General features: G+C 41.3%; 1 protein-coding gene across 9 annotated transcripts in view; it reads left to right on the top strand.

The window, feature by feature from the left end:
• caskin1 (CASK interacting protein 1) overlaps positions 1 to 20,061 on the top strand; it is a 163,432-nt gene extending 143,371 nt beyond the window's left edge. For 6 of the 9 annotated variants that reach the window (XM_086186250.1, XM_086186249.1, XM_086186248.1 and 3 more), the window contains 9 exons: positions 5,078 to 5,188; positions 7,959 to 8,060; positions 8,635 to 8,773; positions 11,177 to 11,320; positions 11,447 to 12,600; positions 12,695 to 12,985; positions 13,149 to 13,719; positions 14,180 to 14,693; positions 16,331 to 20,061. In XM_086186250.1, the coding sequence (XP_086042376.1) occupies positions 5,078 to 5,188; positions 7,959 to 8,060; positions 8,635 to 8,773; positions 11,177 to 11,320; positions 11,447 to 12,600; positions 12,695 to 12,985; positions 13,149 to 13,719; positions 14,180 to 14,693; positions 16,331 to 16,427 (3,123 nt within the window). In that variant the 3' untranslated portion in view covers positions 16,428 to 20,061. The remainder of the gene's footprint in view (positions 1 to 5,077; positions 5,189 to 7,958; positions 8,061 to 8,634; positions 8,774 to 11,176; positions 11,321 to 11,446; positions 12,601 to 12,694; positions 12,986 to 13,148; positions 13,720 to 14,179; positions 14,694 to 16,330) is intronic. The other 3 variants (XM_086186247.1, XM_086186246.1, XM_086186245.1) reach the window with 2 other exon arrangements.
• The last annotated feature ends 1,784 nt before the right edge of the window (positions 20,062 to 21,845 follow it).

Below are 21,845 nucleotides of genomic sequence, written 5' to 3'. Positions count from 1 at the left end.
CTTTAGCGGAGGGCAACTTGGGCAGAGCAATGAATATCACCATCTTGGAGAATCTATCTTCCACTATCAATATGGTGGTGTTACCTTCAGATAGTGGAAGTCCAGTCAAAAAGATGTCTGACTAGAAGCACCATGGTACCGGGAGTGGCCAGAGGAGACTTGCAGGAGTGGCATTGGTAAGCTTGTTTTGTGAGCATATGGAGCACGCTCCCATGTAATCCTCTACATCCTTCCATATGGCTGGACAGCAGAACCTCTCCGAGATCCTGAAGAGTTTTCTGCGAACATGGGGATGGCAGGATATCTTGGATGTATGGGCCCAGTGAATCTCTGGAGCCCTCAACTCTCAGAGTGTGTGTCTTAATTTCCAGTAGCTCTCGATCCCCCACTGCATAGTTGTGTTCTACAGGAGACAATTTCTTTGACAAAAATATACAGGTGTAATGTACGTTGAGAAAGGACTGCTTCTATCCCAGCGTTGGAGGCATCAACTTCAACCAGGAACTGTCTTGAGCCATCTGGAAGAGTGAGGATGCGAGCTGAGTAGAATCTCTGTTTCAAGCGTTGGAACACTGCCTCTGCAGTAGGGGTCCACAAGAAGATAACCTTGGTGGAAGTGAGAGTGTGGAGAGGAGCAGCAAGAGCACTGAAATTTCTTGTGAACTTTCTGTAAAAGTTTCACATCGTTTCATGATGAGGGGGCTGGCCAATCCAACACTGCCTGCTCTTTCCCTCGGTCCATCTGTAACTGCTCCTCTTGAATTATGTAGCCCAGGAAAGACACTGTGGAGTGGTGAAACACACATTTCTCTGCTTTAACAAAGAGTTTGTGCTCTAGGAGTCTGAGGAGGACTTTCCTTACAGCTTGTACATGGGAATGGAGATCAGGAGAGAATCAAAATAAACAAAGACAGTTCGATTTAACATATCTCTCAGAACATCATTGACTAAGGCTTGAAAAACCGCAGGGGCATGTGTCAGTCCAAAAGGCATAACCAGGTATTTATAATGGCCTATGGGAGTGTTAAATGTAGTCTTCCATTTGTCCCCCTCCCTTGTTCTTAGCAGATGATAGTCAATCCTCAGATCAACCTTCGTGAAAACTGTAGCTGCCCTGCAGCTGGTCAAAAGCAGAGGTGATTAAAGGGAGGGGGTACCTGTTCTTGACTGTAATGTCATTGAGGCCGGTACAGTCAATGCACAGACGGAGTGACTTATCTTTCTTCTCTACGAAGAAGAAATCTGTTCTACTCTATAAGGTCAGAGTTCTCAGGACTGAATTCTTTGTCTATTAGGGTCTTCAAGGTGTGACGCTGAGGAAAAGAATTCCCCCAACAATCTTTCCCACAGCTCGACACCTTGCCTGTGGACCAGTCGAGGTTAGGGTTATGAAGTCTCAGCCAAGGGGAGCCTAAAATGAGAGGTTGTTGAGTCAAGTGGTACAAATAGAAACTCAGCAACTCTGTATAGCCATCTTTAAAACTTGTAGTCACTGGAATGGTTTGATGAGTTATGTAACACATGAGGCAGCCATCTAGAGCCTTCACTGAGAGTGGCTGAGAAACAGGCTCACTGTCCAGCTGAAGCTGCTCTGCTAGCTTTATAACTTATCAGGTTAGCATCTGCTCCAGAGTCCACTAAGACAGGGTAGTTAACAGTCATTGTCTCTGAACTTAAAACCACTTGGAATAATTGTCTCTTAGAAACCTGAGAAGTATGAGAAGGACTCACCCTTGGCTGAACTGAATTGCTGGGGGGGAACCTCATGAGGCAGGAGGCGATGAAGTGACCTAACTGAGCCCAATAGATGCCCCTTCCCTCATTCATGCACCACTGGCACTCCACTAGGCACAGGCAGGTGTTTGCTGATCTGCATCGGCTCTGGAGCATCAGGTGATGAGGACAACCTAGCAGGTAGGTGAGAATGGCCAGGTGGAGGAGATCCCAGTGGAGACACTTGATGCTGACATGGAAGCTGTCAGAACAAGGAGAATAAAGACCGATGGCACTCTGTCAGACGCTTGTCAATCCTGGAAGCCAAGGTTGACAAGGGCATCCAGCTCAGAGGATAGATCAAGTGGTGTAAGGTGATCCTTGATCGTCCCTGTCAACCCACTGTAAAAGGCATCTACTAATGGCAGCTGGTCCCATCCGCTGTCAGCAGCTAGTGTTCAGAACTCTATGGCATGATTTAATATGGAACTCCTGCCTTGTTTCAATGCCACCAAGGCTTTAGCCACAAAAAACCTGTGGCTCCATTCAGCTGTTGCCCAAGCCTTGGGCCCTAGCACGACCAAAGAGTTAGGAAACAATGTATACCTCTTTAGTCCTGTCAGATGGAAAGGTAGCCACTTGGAATTCGAACTGTAATTCACACTGACACAAAAAGGGCGACAGTCACCGGAAAATCATTCTGGGCAAGATTTTTGCAGACACTGGGCCTCCAGAGGTTGGGGAAGAAGAGCTGTTGGTTCCACTGCTGCAGCCACAGCTGAAGCACGGCGATATAGAGGACGCGCTGCCAAGACCTACGCGAAACCTTGAAACCAGTTGATTACGTAGTCCAGCTGCGCAGTACAAGTGACACAATTGGACTCGTTTCACCTGGCAGCTTCAGCCACTTCCTGGCATACAGCAGCCAGCTGTTCATCCTGCTGGGGGAGTTTCTGTCCCTGGGCTCTTAGGGCAGTGCACACATGATCTGGCTCTGTGGAGTCCATGTCTTGGCCAGATTGTGCTGTAATCAATCAGAGCAGGAGGACTCCCAAAAGAAGAGGTGCAGACAAATGAGTGGCAAGAGGGCAAGTCAGTTTATTACTCGAGTCAAAACCAGGAGATCAGTCCACAAAGGCAGAAGTATCAAAATCACTAAGTTAAACTCAACGTCAAACTGAAACTGGGTCAAAATCTCGATGGACAAGGGATACATGAAGAAATGCTGTATACGCTTATATCGCTGAAATAGGCAAGATGATCTGGCACAGAAGGAAGGGATGTGGTGTCAAATTTACGCCAAAAATCCATAACGAGGGTGTTTTATGCTCCACGCGCGCATTGGAGGCACCTATTTTAATTCACCACAAACGTGTGCTATGCTCCATGAGCGTGTATTACACTCCATGTGCACATTGAATCTTCCATGTGCAGAGTTTGGTGAGTAAGAGTTTTATGATTTTTTCTTTGAAACATATATGTTTCACCAAACTCTGACTCAGCCGTGTTAGCTCGTTTTAGTTATGGAAGCCACAGCAACTGGGGTCATGGGGCAGGATAGTGGAAAAGTGGCCAATCATAGACAAATGATTATTTCTGTGCTTTTTTTCTACACTTGGTTTTTCCAATGTTTCACACAAGCATGCAGATTGATTCACCAAGAGCACAGACAGCTGCAACTCATGCACGCATTTGTTGACTTTTGTGCCTGCAGCAAAGAGTAGCGGTAGTGGTCACTGAATTGTGCGCGCATGGGAGGTTCAATGTGCATGTGGAGTGTAATACACGCTCATGCTGAATTAAAATAGGTTCCTCCAATGCACACCTGGAGTGTAATACACGCTGGTGGACTTCTGGCGTAAATTTGACACCAAAAAGGGAGAGCAGAGCTTAAGAACACAAGGGAATGGGGAGACAATGACATATTGGTGAGAGACATCAAGACAGCTCACCAAAGTGAAACAGGAAATAAACAAGAGACGAGATGGAACAGAGTCTAACACTAAACAAACCGAAAGGGTCCTGTGAGTTGTGTTTTCAAACAACATTGGAAAATGCTACTCCCTGTAAAATTTGGTTGGAAAATAATGTTTCCAATGCTGCAATGAACAGGTCACCACCAAGACACAGAAAAGCATTGCCAAATTGATGAGATTGTAATGCTAAGAAAGGAGATGTTTCTCTCAGGAGTGCATTGCTGCAGAGTTTTAGACATAAGTGAAGTCACAAAAAAGCAAATGGATCCCTTTTGCATTGTTAGTTCATGGGGTGTTGCCTTTTTCTGTACATCAAGTAATGATAGCTGAACTATATAATTTCTTTATACAACCACAATAGCAGCATGGAAGGCAGTCTCATGTTTCTGTGGATACCATTTGTTTTGCTTTAGTCTTTTTCAGACTCAGCACTGTTGGAGATTGTACAAATGTTAAGTGACAGAATGGTCTGAAAATATATGGCTAATGAAAATAGTTCCATAATTTGCTTAAGTGATAGAGCTAATTGAACAGTTCAAGATTGCTTTTTTGATATATTTTGGCTTAATACTAGTCCACAATGGGCTGAACATTGGAGAAATTTGACACAGATACAGGAAATCTCTTAACCCAACAGCTACAACCTAGCAGTCTTAATTGTCTATGTAGGAACAATTCATGTCTAGTAGTATATAGGCACTTTTATTTCTGGGGTTTTACAGGATGGAGACAGCAGGTGGCACATGTTTTATATATAACTTTTCTATATGCTGTAGTTCTTATGTTTTCAGCTTTCAGCCTTTTAGGTTTGGTATTTGTCCTGTCAAGCTTAACCATAGATCAGCATCAAAACCGAAACATGTAATCATTGTAGAAGAATGAGATAATTGGAGGAAAGATGTTTTCTTTCAGGAAGTACGTGATGATGAAGCATGTTTCCTATAGAGACTTCAAGAAAAAAAAGACAAAATCCACTCTCATGCTATACATTGTCCCAAGCAGATTGCCGTTTGTACTCTACGGTCCTTCCTTTAGTGGCCTAGTTTCTGTAGGCAGGGCCTGTTTCCTCTCTAACTCGAGCTTGGTTTTCACCATCGGGCCAAACCAGACAAACCAGGGCCAACCTCTCAGCCCGTTCTCAGCTGAGCTTAAATTGTAATCATCCATAAGTGTACAAGAATGTGTCTTTTTGGGCATCAGCAAGTGTAAACTGGCATAAATGGACAACTGTCCAACTGTTTTGGACAACTGTTTTGGACAACTGTTTTCTGATTCTCTCTATTTTCGGCCCCTGTTTTCCCCAACTCGGTCCTACTGAGAAGAAGTGGCTACTGAAGAAACAGACATGGAACAAGTGACAGCATGCCCCCCTGTCTTCTCTCCCTTAGAGCTCAGAGGCAGTTGTCCAATGGCTGAGCGACTTTCAGCTGCAGGTCTACACTTCAAACTTCCTGGGCGCTGGGTATGACTTGCCTACCATTAGCCGAATGACACCGGAGGTAAGGCAACTGAACCTTAAAGGGGTAACAGGCACCTCCAAGGACCACAATGAACACAAGTCTGCACAGCCTTGATTTGTGCTGTTCTTGATGTTTTCCCAATGCATGTAAATCATTTCCTGTCACAGTCCTCAAAGAAGCACAATGAAACCACTCAAATGAGATGATCTCAGCCATCCAAACCCCTGTCTCCTGGTATCACTTCTCGCACTTGTCCTGGTCCCGAGTTACATCCCTCTCTGACCCCTCCCACCACCACACTAAGCACTATTAACTTTTTGTTTTGATTCACTTTATTGCACCGACAGCATACAGTTGAATCTTTTGGCTCTCATCAACCTAACATTATAAAAGGTTAGATCAGCCATGTTCTTGAACCCCCAACTACGTAAGTGTTTTAAGGATGCACGATAATATCTCCACATCCTCAATATAACCAAATATTGTTGTTTTAATATGTTTTTTAATGTATTTTTTTAAAGTGTGTAAGTATTACTCCAATGGACAATATGTCATAGATTTCAGTCCATTCTGCTTAAATATCTTAGTTTTTCCTCATCAACTTGAGGAAATAATATATGTACTGTAGGATTTATGCTCTTAAAATAAGGAAAACTACTTCTCTAATTCATGTTTTCATGTGTGTTTTAGTATCCACTAATATGAATATCCTGGATATAGACAGAAAGTTGTTTTTTATACAGGTTGTATTGACAATGGTAAATAATTAGCCATCAGTCAAATCAGTTGTACAATATATTGGCATTTTCAACACCAGCAAAAAGTTCAATATCATGCAAGTGTATGGTATCTCCTCAGTAAGAAACACCAGAAAGCAAAAGAAGTAGAGAGGCAGTAGAAGAGAGTTGAGCTTTTAGCACATTTTGATGGGAGGATTAATCTCACGAGTTAGTGGAATTGTGAACTAGAGCCAAAAAGAATGATAAGTGTAAAAAGTCCATTACTGTAAATTAATATGGAATACGTTGATATGTTTGCTAATATCTCAGCAATAAAGCAGACAACCTTTTAATATGTCAGTTGTTTTACTCTGGGTTACAGTATTTGTTTTTGCCCCTGGTGGTCAAAAAAATCTGTCACAACCCTATTGAGTTCACTGATCAAGGGAAACCCAGCGTTAGACCTCTCCTCTCAACAAACAACAAACAGTATACAATTTAATTTTAGAGTTTCCCAGACTCCTATGGCAAATCATGTTACAGACAAATTGTGACAAGAAATGAAAGTATAAATATTATTATGGTATTATAGTATTATGGCAATATTGGCTATGTTAACAGGGGCAGCAATAATCTGATTGTTGACGTTCTAAATATGACAATATCTGGATTAAGGTGTTAATGTAAATTTCTTACAGAATATTCCAATCATATTCCTTTTTACACGCTACAGAACAAAATCTCACTAATGACTGATGAAGCCCACCTACATTATGTCCCTACATTCATCACCGCAGTTTCCTTGTTTTCCAGCTAATATTCCAAATAAAGTGTGCCTGCTGTGCTGTAAATAGCTCGTGAAAACTCAGCTAGGACTTCGTTGTGCAATCTAGGTGTATACATGTCTGGTTGCAATTCATAATGTGACTGAAAATCAAGATAGTCCACATCTTTATGCAATGATTGCTTAGCCTGATTCTGACCCTCTGACATTTTGGATTAAGTCATTAAAATGCTGTTCACATGGCAGTGTAATACTATGGTCTTACACAGGTCCATGTAAACAAAGGCTGCATTCGATTATTTCACATGTAATTTTCTGTAAAAAAAAAAAAAAAGTACACCATTTTTTAATGAACCATTTACCTAAATAAAACAAGACAAAACAGTCTATGTCTCTCTAATATACTGGCAAATGGAGTGTAGTGTTCATATCTCAGTACCACATTTGTCCCATGATAAACAAGCTAAGGTAAAGATAAAGGATCCAGTTGGTATATTTTTCACTCACCTGAATAAACAGAAAAATATTTTTCGTGGTATAATCAACACAAGCCTTTGACCCTGCCTCACCCTCACACCATTGCTGCTACCTGCTGGAGAAGTAGACTGAAAATCTCTGTTACACTCACAAATAATATAGCACATGCATTATTTATTGACAAACATCATTTCTGATTGCTGCTGTGCTCGTTGGGGCTAAACTGAACTATTATTGGATACAGTGTGTATACTCTGCTGTATGCTCGTGTTGCATCTGCATATAATCTGTGGGTTTTGAACCCTAGAGTGCGTGTGTGTTCAAGCTTCAATCTGTGCAAGAGTTGTGAATGCTCATGTATGGTGATACTGTAGGTGTGTTCTAATGTGTCCATCATAATTTACAGTAAAACAACAAATATGCCTTCATAATGATGAACCAAGAAGACTACTAAGAGGAATCAAATTGTTTTAAATGCTTCCGCTTCATTGCATACATTTCCTTTGTTTTATTTGGGGGGGGGGGGGCTTTTCTTATGATTTTGAGACATTGAAATTTCTGCATTTCTGCTGTTTTTCTTTAAACTGGCAGGAGCTATCATCAGATGTCATTGCTGATCCTTGCTGCAAGATGTGTGTGTGTGTGTGTGTGTATTCATATGTGCGTGCGTGTGTGCGTGTATGTGTGCATGCATGAGTGCATGCATGAGAGAGAGAGAGAGAGAGAGAGAGACAATTAAGGAAACGAATCCCCTCCACACACACACATATACACACACACACACATGCACACAACTAACTTTTTACAAGTTTGAATTGTTTGTTTGTAGGATCTGACAGCTATTGGAATAACGAAGCCAGGTCACAGAAAGAAGATGACATCAGAGATTAATAAACTAAGTGTCACGGAGTGGCTGCCTGAGCAGAAACCTGTGAGTTGAACTCAACACACACACACACACACACACACACACACACACACACACACACACACACACACAATGGTTTATTCGTCCATTAGATACTTGTCTGGAGTGGCCATAGATGGAGAAAATATTGGGTGCCACCTCTTTCTTTCTTTCTTTCTTTCTTTCTTTCTTTCTCTCTCTCTCTATATATATAAACATATATGTATATATGTGTATGTATATATACATACACACATAAACATATATATGTGTGTGTGTGTGTATATATATATATATATATACACACACACACACACACACACACACACACATAAACATATATATGTTTATGTGTGTATGTATGTGTGTATATAGTATATGTAGGGCCACTTTGTCACTCTATGGACACCAGGGTTCCTTTAATATTTGACGTCTAAATTTATATCCTGTTGTTATCAGGTTATGCCATGTGGCTTGAAATATGTATTATATTTCTCTTCTTCCCAACTTTCTTTTCCTCTTTGGTCAATCTAGGGTCAAATATGTGTGAATTTTTAAAGTTCTTTTATCAGCATTAGTGTTTCTGCTGTTCTTATAGGCTAGTCTAGGAGAGTGGCTCTCTGCCATTGGTCTAAGTCAGTACCACCAGGTGTTAGTGCAGAATGGTTATGAAAACATCGACTTCATCACTGACATCACTTGGGAAGATCTTCAAGAAATAGGCATCACCAAACTGGGTAAGATGAACTTTTTTAATTTTTTTTATTTTTTTTTAATAATTTATGGAGAACATATAGCCATCTTGATAGTTATCCCCTTAAAAGCCAGGAATGTGTCAGCTTCATCAGGATGACGTAGCTCTGTTTATCTTTGCAAGCATATTGAGCTACAGTTGAGTGACTAAGCCCGGGGTTTGGCCATGTTAAAACATTTATTTTTTATTTGGAGCCAAGGTCATCTGGCACTCTTGGTCACTCCATCACTCTCCTTCTTGGTTAAATAGCCCTTACACAGTCTTGAGGTGTGTTTGGGGTCATTGTCCTGTTAAAAACTGAATGGGTCCAACTAAATGCATATATATATATATATATATATATATATATATATATATATATATATATATATGTGTGTGTGTGTGTGTGTGTGTGTGTGCATGCTTATATTCTTCTAAAACAGAAAGAACAGTTTGGTTATGGATGGATCTCTTTCAAAACATTGCAATTTTCTTAAGTACATGTGTTGTTGGACCCTAGCAAACCTAGCATTAGTGTATGCTTTCCATGTAAGTTTTCTTTCGATAATGGTACCCAAATAAAACTACTTCTTTCAGTACTTACGTTGTTTTTGGTTACAGGTGATAGATAGTTTTGATGCTTTGCTTAATATTGCAACCAAAAGCACTTGAAAAAGTTTTGTGAATACAGAACTCAAATGTTCAAAACAGATTTAAAGATTGTTTTCATCCATTCCATCAGGTCCAGCAGATATCTTGATCTTAATCTTTGAGAGCGTGTACCTGACTTCATCCGATGTTACATGTATTGCTGTGCAACCCTGTCTTTAGTCTCCACTATTAAATTCAAAACGGGACAGTCCAGCTATCTTGTGACTTTTAAAAACCTTCATTACTTCATTGACAAATTCTCCTGTATGCATAGAGTCCATCATCTGTGCATTGACCATTCACTGTCTTTAATTTATATCAGGCCTGCATTACTGTCTTTCAGTTGCTCCTTCACTTTTGTTTTATAGTCTTTTCGTATTGGATTTCCTGTGCCTCTGTCACTCAGTTTAAAAGCCTATTCTTTTTCCATATGTTTCTCAATGTCAGCATTAATCCATGGATTCGTGTTTCTGTATATTTCAGTTTGTTTTGTTGGAATCACATTGTTTTGCAGGGATCACATTTTCTATTACAATTGATTTAGGATGTGACCACTTCTATGTATTCATCCAGATCTGGACATTCAAAACAACATTATAAAGTCAGAACACTGTCCTCATCCCACACTTTCGCTGATATTAATTTGTGTTTATCCATTTTAAATTTTTGTCTGTTGGCTCGTGATAAAAACACAGCATCATTACCTGATGATGATCCTAACGGTGGCTCCCTGATTGCCCTATAAACAGATTTAATGTTGCCATATCAGAGACTGATAGTTTTAAATCCCCTGGTATGGCACTGAACATATTGCTGGCAAGTGATAAGTCATTGTTGCTGCACAATATTATCCAAGGAGACAGCCTCCAGATCCTGAAAGTCTTATAATTTGCATTTGGGGAAATGTAAACCTCAGTCACAATGATCTGTCCATATTTCTGTGGCAGATATGCAGGTGTCACTGAAACTGGAGGGAGTTCTAGAGCAGGGACATTTGTTTGGCGTTTCACTCTGTAATTTTTGCACCTTTTGACAACCAAACAAAACCGAAAGCACTTGTGCATGTCGGCCTCAGAGCAGTGCCACAGCCCTGACTAACCTCTTTAACTTGCAAGTTATAGCTGTGGTACATTAAAATAAGGTAACCCCTGTGTGATCTAGTTGTTAGAGGGTGCTTTCATTCGCCTGAATTCTAAATGTATTGTTTCACTACAATACTTAAAAATTAAAAATATATTTTATATAAATAACTAAAATAAACTAAACTAAAAATGAATCTAAACTTTACTGAACTAAACGAAACTAATGGAGATGTCACTGTTGTTTTGAGCCAACAGTTTTTCTGCTGTTGAAAATAAACCACTCGCTTGACTTCATACCAATCAGTCTGGACAAAAACATAAAATGCAATATAGTCATAGTCTTTTCCAATTGCTAAATGTGATTATATGACTGGTATTAGTGATAAAGATAGAAAACAGTTAATGATTGCAAAATGAAATAGTACATAGCTTTATTTCTTCTTTACATTATAATATTTTGATACATAAACCAACAAAGTTATTTAATGATGTATTCAGTTATATTTTAGACTTGTCCGATAATTTGTTAAATTTCGCGACTTAAGGGGCTCCATAGTTGTTTGCTGTTGAAGACTGCTGTGAAATAATTTGTGAAAATTGTAATGTATGATCTAGGAAGTGTGTTTTCATGTCTTGATATTATTACACAAAAGTTGTAATGTCATTGTTTTAAGGCCATCAAAAGAAGCTGATGCTTGCAGTTAAGCGACTAGCTGAAATGCAACGCAATTCAGACGGACGGGGTTCGCTCAGAAAGAAGCCCCCGCCAATCACGCAACAGCAAGAGGTTATGTCGATCGATAGCCCGCCAACAGATGGTGAGTTGTCGTGAACAAATTCAACTTGGACTATGTGCTTGCCATTTTTAATGAGACATCCATGATGTACTATCTTATGATGGTAAATATTCTTCCTATTTGAATCCTTCTTCTCTCTTTCATCAGAGGTGATGTCTCCAAAGATGAGCACCTTCCAGGACAGTGAATTGAGTATCGAGCTGCAGAGTGCTATGACACTGCCAGCTCAGGAGATCAAAGTTCAACGAACACGCACTCTCAGTAAGGATCATGATGAGGTGGTCTCTGGGCCCCCGAAGAAAGAGGCACGGACTATGAGGCAGCAAAGCAGTCAGGGAAGCACCTCCTCCCACAGAGGCAGTGTATCATCTCAAGGAAAACACCGCCACTCTCACTCCCATTCACAGCCTGCACCGCCCTACACACCCCCTCACACCCCTACCAAAACCAGGACTTCATCCTCATCCTCCACCTCCTCTGTCCAGAGCACAGCTTCCCCACAGTCCAAACCCAGGCCCTCCCCTCAGTTCAGCCAGGGGGAGAGACCTCAGTCTCCGCGCTCACACCCCCCCCAGTCTCCCGTCCACCGTGGAGTTCCAATCCAGGCCCAGCAGCAACAACCTCAACCTCAAAACCAGGCACACCCTCAGCCCCACCCGCAGACACAGGTCACTGAGTGCAAGGAAAGCACACAAGCACAGGTCCCTCTCCTCTGTCTCCCACCGGAGCCTGAGCTGGTTGAAAGAGAAGGAGCAGAGCCCTCAGCGCTCCAGATAAAGCGAGCCCACAGTCTCAACCGGCATGCTGTATCAGATGGTGAGTGTGATGAGAGGACGGGAGGAGGAGGGGGAGGGGAGGCAGAGGTAACTGGATGTCAAGACTCAACAGTTGTCAGAGGAGAAGGAGTTAAATATGCTACAGTCACCCACCGTGTCAGCCGCAGTCACTCTGTCCGCAACCAGGACAAAAATGTCGTTCGCAACCAGACACAGTCCTTCGCTTTGCGTCAGAAGAAAAAAGGCCCGCCCCCACCACCACCCAAACGCTCCAGCTCCGCCATCTCCAGCTCCAGCTCCAACCTGACAGATGCAAATGCACAGCAAACACTAACCACCGCAGATGGGATGCTGGATGTGCCTTACCACCAGCAGCGGCGGGCCAGTGACCTGGGGGTATCTGTGGAGTCAGGTGCTGTTGAGACAAACAGTATGGGAAGTGTGAGGACCATTGCCGCAATGTTGGAAATGTCTTCTATTGGGGGTGGAGCCAAAGGGATGGCGCTACAGAAGAATTTCCTCCAGGTAAGATAGGAAACAAGTATGATTATAGAAATATTGTACATATACTTTTATTCATGCAGTTAATGTACTCAACCAGTGGTCATGTGTTGAACAGGTTGGGAAAACCCAGGCCATTGGCCTTGACGGTGAAGTAGTGAACCGTCGACGGACCATCAGTGGCCCTGTCACTGAGTTAGTGGCGGCTGCCAGGCGTGACCAGCCAACTCCCATCCTCTGCCCCCAGCCTGAAACCTCCCCTCCCCCTATAAATTCCTCCTCCCCCCACACTCCCTCATCCCCTCACCCCAGCTCGGGAGGCAGCGGCAGTTCATCTGAAAATCTGCCGTTTGCAGAAGAGGGAAGTCTGACCATCCGCCGACAGGGCCGAGGAGAAGGAGAAGGACAGGTAGCTATCTATATATATGTCTGTCTATCTATCTATCTATCTATCTATCTATCTATCTATCTATCTATCTAATAAGCTTTATATGTGTCATCATTTATCTTTATCAATGTTTTTGACAATGCAGAAATTGCCACTTGCCACGAATGTATGAATTTTCCGTTAGTGTGCATTTTGTGTTTGTCTGCAGGGTGACAGTGAGGATCCCCGGGGAGACGGTAGTTACACACTTGAGGAAATCTCCAGGGTGGAGGCTACAGCGACCTTAAAGCGGCGGCCTCGCAGTTCAAAGATCCACCCAAATGGCTCTGACTTTACCCTTCAGGAGTCATCCACTGTAAAGCGAAGACCCAAGAGCCGCGACAAGGAACCAGAGGGCTACACTGAACTTGCTGGGCCAAATGGAGAGCCTGAAAGCAGTGGGCCCCCAAATACCACCCAGCCAGTTCCTTACCAGAATGGTACCACCAACATGAAACGCTGCCCAGTGGCTGATGCTGGTGTGACTGAGCAACCACAACCTCAACCCCAAGTGACTGCTGCTCCTCAAAGAGACAATGTAGACCAAGGAGCTCCAGTGGCCAATGAAGGAGGTCTGGTGAGAAAACCAAAGCCTCCAGTCTCCCCAAAGCCAGTCGTTGCACAGATAAAGAGACAAGGAGGCCCACCAAACCCCCCACTGGCTGTTTCCAACAAGAGAGTCCCCCTCCCAGGTCCTGGGACACCTGGCAGTCCAGGTACACTGGGTGCATGAGTGCGTGTGTGGTGAGGATTGTATGCACAAATGATGCCAACATTATTCATGGAATGCACAGAGAGAATAAATAAGGATACCCCAGTAGATGTAATGCTGCTTTGACATTTTTGAGGAAGTTAAAGTCAGAATGTGAAATTTGTCAACCAAAAATCGTATGCAATTTAGTAGCAATATGTGGCGATATCATATACACGCTTTGGGTTGGAATATGGCTTCAGTATTGTGAAACAAAAAAGTGACATTGCTGAATTGATTTTAATGCATAGCCCTTATCTGCAGGTGGTAACAGCAGAGGTTCTGTTTTATGTGGAACCTGAATGTAGCGCATGTTCAGTGACACTCGTTCAAAACTAGTGCTCATGTTAAACCTTGCCCCCTTAAGGCCCCTTGGAGCAGAACAGATGGTCATCCTAACCCAGCTTCTTTCTATTCATCTCTAGTGGAAGGAAAGAAGATTCCTCCACCAGTCTCACCAAAACCAGCTCCCCCACCTACAGCGCCCAAGCCAGCCAAGCTCATACACTCCATGACCAGTCCCCCTTCCCCAACCCTTGGCCATCCTCCAGTGAAACAACACTCTACGGTGGCCCGACAAACCAGCTCACCGCCTTCCTTCCCTCATTCCAACACCCCCAGCCCACCTAACGTAAAGCCAACAAGCCCATCCGCCCAAAGCCCCCACACACCACAGACTCCAACCACACCACAGACACCCCAGACTCCCCAGACCCCCCAGACTCCTGCCACTCCCAGCCCACCTGTCAAGCCTCCTCGCTCCTCTATTGGGGGTGTTTCAGTTGACAGTGGAATGACAGGGGTTGTGGTCACAGCGCCAGTCAATACGATGACAGACTTTGGTGTGGATGCTTTGGTGCATCAGAAGCTGGAGGAGACAAGCGCGTCTTTGGCTGCAGCACTACAGGCTGTGGAGGATAAGATATTGCGGCAGGAGGAGTGAGCAACACACAACACTGTCACACACAAATACTCACACCACAATGTGTACTTTGCTAATCATCAATAATGTGTTTTCAGATTAGTGTTAGCATGGAGCACTGGGTGTAGTTAAATTACTGTACTGGTACTGATTGCAGTGGTAGATCTTGAAACGCTATAATATGCATAAGTTTACTTGTGAATTTTACATAAATATACTTGCCATATACTTAATGTTACTTAATGAGGTCTAATTTAGAAAATAATGATGTATTGTTGCCTTACACTAAAGGTTTGCCAAAGTATTGTTGAGTATAAATCAAGTCTTTTGGAGACATATCTAAATGTTAATGTGTCAATATTGTACCTTTCTTCCAACATTGTGCAATCAACATTTAATAACAGGCAAAAGCATACAGCCACAATAAACATGTAATTTAAAACACAGGCCACATGAATGTAGTTATGACTAGCAACACACCAGCTGTGTACTTATTGATAAATATTCCTCTCTCCTCTGTGCATGGATCAGGGATCAGAGATCCAGAGACCAAGTGACTGCTATTCAGCTTAGTTTAGTGAATGGTAGTGGGTGGGCATGTAAGCGTGCCCCAATCAAATAAAGGTTCACATTCTTGGTTTGTTCAGAAGTAATCAACCTCATTCTCTCTTGCAACATCAGCCATGATTAGTAGTACCTGAGTGTGTAACAGTAGTTGTTCTTAGCTGATCAAATTGGTACAGCGCAGATGTATATCCAATGAATACAGTTTGGAAAGTGGAACACACTTCAAATATGAGCTCTCACACAGATATATTGATTGTGAGGATACTTATGTCTGTTCCACATTTTTGTAGCAAATGGCATGGAAATCAATATTCTATCAATTGGCATAGCTACATTGACCATGTTAGTTGCACAAATCTGTTTTCATATGAATTATTGTCATACATTAAATTTTTTCTATGTTTTATTTCAGATTTGATTTGAAATTTAGATTAGATGTTTACATGGGAAGTTGTTATGCTGTGCAATTTATAACCTCACTGTTCTAAATGTGAGTCAAACCATGATATAGAAACTGTGGTAAGTACCACACCAGACATTTTGTGTGCCACTACACCCCTGGAAGCAGCAGTTGGTCTTCTAGTTGTGGTTTCCTTGCATAAAGTGTTGAGGGATTGTATTAAATCACTGCGCGTTGAAAGGCAAATAGTTCTGGTCATGCTTCTTCTAACAATGAATTTGATAATAAATGTGATGTATAATCCTTGCTATATTAATGCTGCAAAGAGTGATTTGAAAGAAAACTGTATATGACAATCTTTCGCTAATGATGGTACTGATCATTTGGTCTCGAAGAGTCTTGGCTGCTTAATGCAGCATAGAGGAGAGAGGGGTATGTATCTACTTGTCTGGATCTGGGATGGTTGGCCTGTAAGATTTTGTCATGTTCCTTTAAAGAAACAGTGTGTCAAATCTAGTGGCAGTCTATGTTGGCCTGCAGGATAGCTCATGTAAAATTGGGTTTCCAAACTTCTTATTATAAAAGAAATTGCAGAGCATCCCACTATCAGACCGAATCTTCACATTTGATTTGAAATATTTCATCATCTATAACTGTGTCCTTCTGTATGTGTATGTGTGTTTGTAGCTCTGTAACTGAGCAGAAGACCACAGTCAGCATCCTTGACGACATTGGCAGTATGTTTGATGACCTGGCTGACCAGCTGGATGCCATGTTGGAGTAAAATATTGAAACCAGTCAGCAAGTCTCCATAACAACGCTGCACCAGGAGTGACTCAGATGGCACAATGGGCAACATGCCTCTCTCTCTCTCTCTCTCTCTCTCTCTCTCTCTCTCTCTCTCTCTCTCTCTCTCTCTCTCACTCTCTCTTTCTCTCTATTTCTTTCTGCTTCTCTTTATCCTTCTCTTTGTCCTGGCTCAACCAGACTCTATCCATCTGCCTGTCGCTGCTCTGCAACATCGGCTTTCTTCACATCTCCTGTTATTGGCGATGAAAATGATGATGTACCACATGTGGCCAGAGCACTGCAAGGGTGAAGAATGGATAGATACCTAAAGAGGGAGGGGAAACAAATGGACCAAAAAATTAACAGAGAGAGAGAGAGAAAAATCATGAGCTAGAAGTGTATAAAGTGCAAGCAAATGGAGGAGACTGCAATCAATATCTGCGTATTTTTAGAACTCCTCATGGACTGTTGAAGCTATAAACTCAAGAGTACTGATTGAAAACCAATTCTGTACTGAATCATAATCTGGTCTGTGTACATTCTACGCATGGAGAGTTTATATCTACTGACAAAGTCCTGCATTAGCACAGTAATATATAATATACCAATTACCAATATGAATCTAGCTCTTTGCTTCAATGTCTTGGTTTTGTGTGGAATGGTGACCTCTGGTGTTGTGACAATGTTAATGACTTGGTGGAAACTTTAATTTGTGACCAAAATGAGACTGTTCAGCTCCTGAGGTGTGTGTGTGTGTGTGTGTGTGTGTGTGTGTGTGTGTGTGTGTGTGTGTGTGTGTGTGTGTGTGTGTGTGTGTGTGTGTATGTGTGTGTGTGTGAGAAAGAGAGAGATACAGAGAGGAACAGTCAGTTGGTAGGTGTGTATGTATAACATTAGGTTTAGCTTTGTTGAAATTTCAGGATAAATATTCGTCATCCTTCACACACACACACACACACACACACACACACACACACACACACACACACACACAAGAAGCACAATAACTCATGCCACCATATTGCACTCATACATACACATAGGAGCCTGCATAGTATTGAAGTGAAAAGGGGTGGAGGGTTCCAGCATGTTGCCTTGGATTTCAAATATTAGGTCATATAAGTAAAGTTGGCTTAAGTTTTTAGAGGTTTTACTAAGTTAGAGGCAGCACAACATGGAGGTCAAGGGTCAGACAGGGGCGCCCTTGCATAGTGCAGAACAAGAACCACCGTCAGAGCCACACGTCAACAGGAGCATTTTTATACCGTCTCTGAAAAAAACAAAAGCAAAACACACTTACAGCTCGGCCTCCCACTGACCCACCAACCAACTCAAATCATTTGATCATTTCATTAAAGGAAACAATATTTTAAGAACATGTTTGCATTTTCGAACTCTCAAGTTGGGATGGACTTATTCAGCTGTTTTCTCCTCTGATACCCACCGTGCCTCTAAAAAGTACTTTCTGTCCTTTGAAGTTTTGATGTTTTATTGTTTGTAGATTTAATATGGCTTTTTTTTGACACTGGTTGATTAAAAAGATTTTCAAAGTAGTAACAGATCCCCAAAATTATTGGAATGTCTCCACTGCGGCACTATTTTTTGCTGGAGCCTAGAACCGGTACAGAAAAATATCAGGGGCTTACTAAGTAACTGGCTGACTCCCATGGTTTAAACATGCATGTGTGAGTTTAGAGTTCTAGACTAAAGCCAGATGTGTCTAGTACAGGCAACTGTTCTTGATCCTGGCAAGAGACCAAAGTATATGCAAGTAGACTCATTTTGAGAAAAAAATTGTTTTGTTCAGTTAGACCTTCACCTGTAGTTAGGGTGCAAAACATATCATTGGGATCACCAGATATTGCTCATTGTTTATTTTCCCAGTTTTGCTTATACATTAATGATGCGGAAAATACAATAAATATGGGAGTTATAAGCTATCTCTTATGTTTTAGAAATAATGAAAAAATCACAATGTTTACATGTAATTTTCAGGATGCACAAATACATAGAGTATAGACATGGGTTACTATTTGCTAACAGCCAAGTTAATTGTGAATTATGACTACACTGTTTTTTGTTAAAACATCCAATGTTGTGCATCTGTAGCCTGTAGTGGTAATGAGTGAATGGCTTTGTGATACAGATGCTATTGTTGTATTTCTGACACAGAAGCTTTTTTCATTTCCCATCGTGGGATTTTACTTCACATGATGGTAATATTGATCTATAATGTTTTTGTATCATTCTTGTAACTCATCCCCTCTATGTTGAGTTGCTTGGAAAAGTTGAGGGAATGGAGCAGGTAAAGGTATATTTACAAGTGAGATCAGGGACATTTTTTACCCTTTTGGCAATTGTACCAATTTAAAAACAAAGTAGATTTAAATTCACTCCAACGTAACAGCGATCTCAGTACAGAGAGATGTAAAATTATAAACAATAAATCAAATCCTCAAAATTATTCATCATTCACACTTTTGTCATAGCACTTGACAAAAAAGAGGGAAGCCGTCAAAATATATTGTAAAAAAGTGATTTAATGGGAAGAATCATCACTGTTGCTATATAAATGAATATATCAAATACTGCATGATTAAAGTGCTTTTCGATTCAGACAGCATTTTAGTGGAACAGTTTTTGCCTGTGTTTGCTGTGGATGCCTAACATTTCGCCTAACATCAAAGTATGTTAGGGTGATAGTGCTGTCGGTGCTCCTGAGCAAGACATTGGTGGACGGATCACTGCTCCACAGAGGATGGGACAAATTTATGACTTTAACGACATCCAACATTTTAGTTGAAACAGGCCACATTTAACATCAGTCGTAATTGTATCACTGGACTGAATGCTAGTTTGACAATGTATGTAAATTTGACTTACGCTGTCAAAATATGCATTCTAGTAAGAATTGTTTACATCCCAAGATATTTGATTTAAAAAAAATCAAATCAAAATTACTAAAAAGGTGGTTGTCTTGTTGTAAGTAAAAAGACATCTTGTTTCCATCAAAGCAATTTGTTTTTTCGCCAGCTGAGGCCAGGCACTCTCCTGAAGCTCCCTATTTTTCTTTTTAGTGTAGAAAAAGCCATATTAAATGTTCATCGATTGAAATTTTAAAAAATAAACATGAAAACATCAGTGGGAGGCTGAATACTTTTTATATGCACTGTAAAATTTTGGTGTGCTGTAATTTTTGCAACCCGCCTTGGATGAACGAATGTAACTGGGAGTGGATGTTTTTGTAACTTTGATTTTGCCCCAGTACTACATTCCTTCTTTTTATAGCTCAGCTCTACCTGCGAAAAATCCCTTTTTGCGAAAAAAAAATGCCATTTTTCTTCTGTTTTTTTGTTTTGTTTTTTTTAAAGGACCGAAACCCTTCCTGACACCTTAGTGGACAGCCCCTCTCTTCTAACCTCCACCAATCATCCCCATCGTGTTGCCATGACAATCTACAACATCATCCCCACCAACTCCACTGGCATCACTCTGGTTACTACACAGTATGTTCCAAATAAAATGTTTATGGGATTTAAAAATGCAGTGTTTAGATGGAGTGAGAGACAGAGATCTGTGAAGATGAATGGTTTCAGATACAGATTCAGAAAACTTTCTCTATCCCGGGGGGGGGGGGGGGGGGGGGGGGCAATTAAGGGAGCAGAGAGTGGTACAGTTTGTTACGTAAGTTTGGGTTGTTTTTGAGCAACTTTTAAGAGGCACTACCCTTTTGCTCCATGGGTCACATGATTTTATTCTTCCCATAATGAAACTTTGCAATATCACTAATACACTTTCTTTCCAGGTCAACACCCATATCTTTCAAGCGCCATAGCCTTGGTTTAATTATTTAAGCTCCTTGTTCTACGTTTGTGGTCTTATAAAGCTTGACAGTTGAACTCAAAAGTCAGAATTTCTGAATTGGCAATTGAAAATTAAAGCAGGATTCCCCCCCCCCCCCCCCCCCCAATTGCAATGTTTGGATGCTCAAAACACCACACAGGACAATGTTATGTACTAATATTGCAAACAGTGTATAAAAAGTGTTTTCTTTAACCTCTTCTATTGAAATGCTGTCAACTCGGGTGCGACAGCAGATTCCGAAAATTTTATTTGTCTCCATGGGGGCGATTAAGGGAGCAGAAAGTGGTACAGTTCATTACACCAGTTACACAACAACAACACAACAACATACATTAGGTGAGGAAACACAGTGGAATGGTCTATACATCCTAAAGTTTGCAGTGGTTACCTTGTTACTTCTGAGTTCCAAGGTAAAAGTAACATGGCATACCATGCTAACATCATCAGGTTGATGTTTATACATACCTGACAGTCTCTGCTAGGGAGACAGTCAGCAAAGGTTACCAGGAACATTTATAATCAGCAAAGGGCCTCTTTACGTTCCTAAAAGCAGCCAGAATCTGCAGCTCCAGTTGTTCTATAAATTATTAAGAATTCAGAGAATAGTTATGCTATTTAAACTATGATCATAGAGATTTTATATATATGGATATTTGAAAAATGTAACTGTATTTATGATATATGTGTGATTCTGAGGAATATTTTTCAAAGTGAACAGATCTAATCTGATTCTTGAATAAGTTTCATTCTTCATGCTTCGATGGCCCAAGCTGATGAATAATTGTAGGATGCTGGGAGGTCTCTGGGAATTTCTTTCTGCTTACATGTGTCCAGGTACCACAATGTGTATAACTTAAAAAATACTGTTGTTCAGTTGGATTATTTTTGTATTCTTTCAATGTTCTTTTTTTTTTTTCCTTTCAAACATGTGCCTTGCTTTGTGATGTCTCTCGCTCTCTCTCTCTCTCTCTCGCTCTCTCTCTCTCTCTCTCTCTCTCTCTCTCGGATTGGCTTTTGTTGTTTGAGTCTCTGTTAGATATCCCACCTCCCCAACCATCACCAAGTAGATGCGATCATCAGATCATAAACATTATAGTTCTCTATTAGAATCCAATTTACCCTGACAGAGTGATGTGGAATGAGTCCTAAAAACCTGCAAGTATATTAGCATTACTGAATATCTGCTTCCCTTGTTTCCAAATCATTTTTGATTTTTGATTGATGAGTTAGGGTTATGTTTCAATGTTTTGTTCCAACAAAATAAAACGTCTGTATATACTGCACTCAGAGCATTTATGTGTATTTAGAATGGTGGAGAACACTTTACAATAATAGTACATTAAAAACTATTAGTTATGCTCTGTTAAACATAAGTTAACAGTCAACTAATCCATCCATCGTCTTCCGCTTATTCCTGTTAATGGTCGTGGGGGGGGGGGGGGGGGGGGCTGGAGCCTATCCCAGTGGCTACGGGCGAGAGGTGGGTTCACCCTGGACAGGTCGCGAGTCCATAGTAGGGCCAACACATAGAGACAAACAACCATTCACA

The sequence above is a fragment of the Aulostomus chinensis genome, chromosome 18 (genome assembly GCF_037954235.1).
Source record: "Aulostomus chinensis isolate RoL2024-O1b breed Wild chromosome 18, RoL_Achi_v1.0, whole genome shotgun sequence".
Lineage (NCBI taxonomy): Eukaryota > Metazoa > Chordata > Actinopteri > Syngnathiformes > Aulostomidae > Aulostomus > Aulostomus chinensis.
This window is presented reverse-complemented; position numbering and strand designations above follow the sequence as displayed.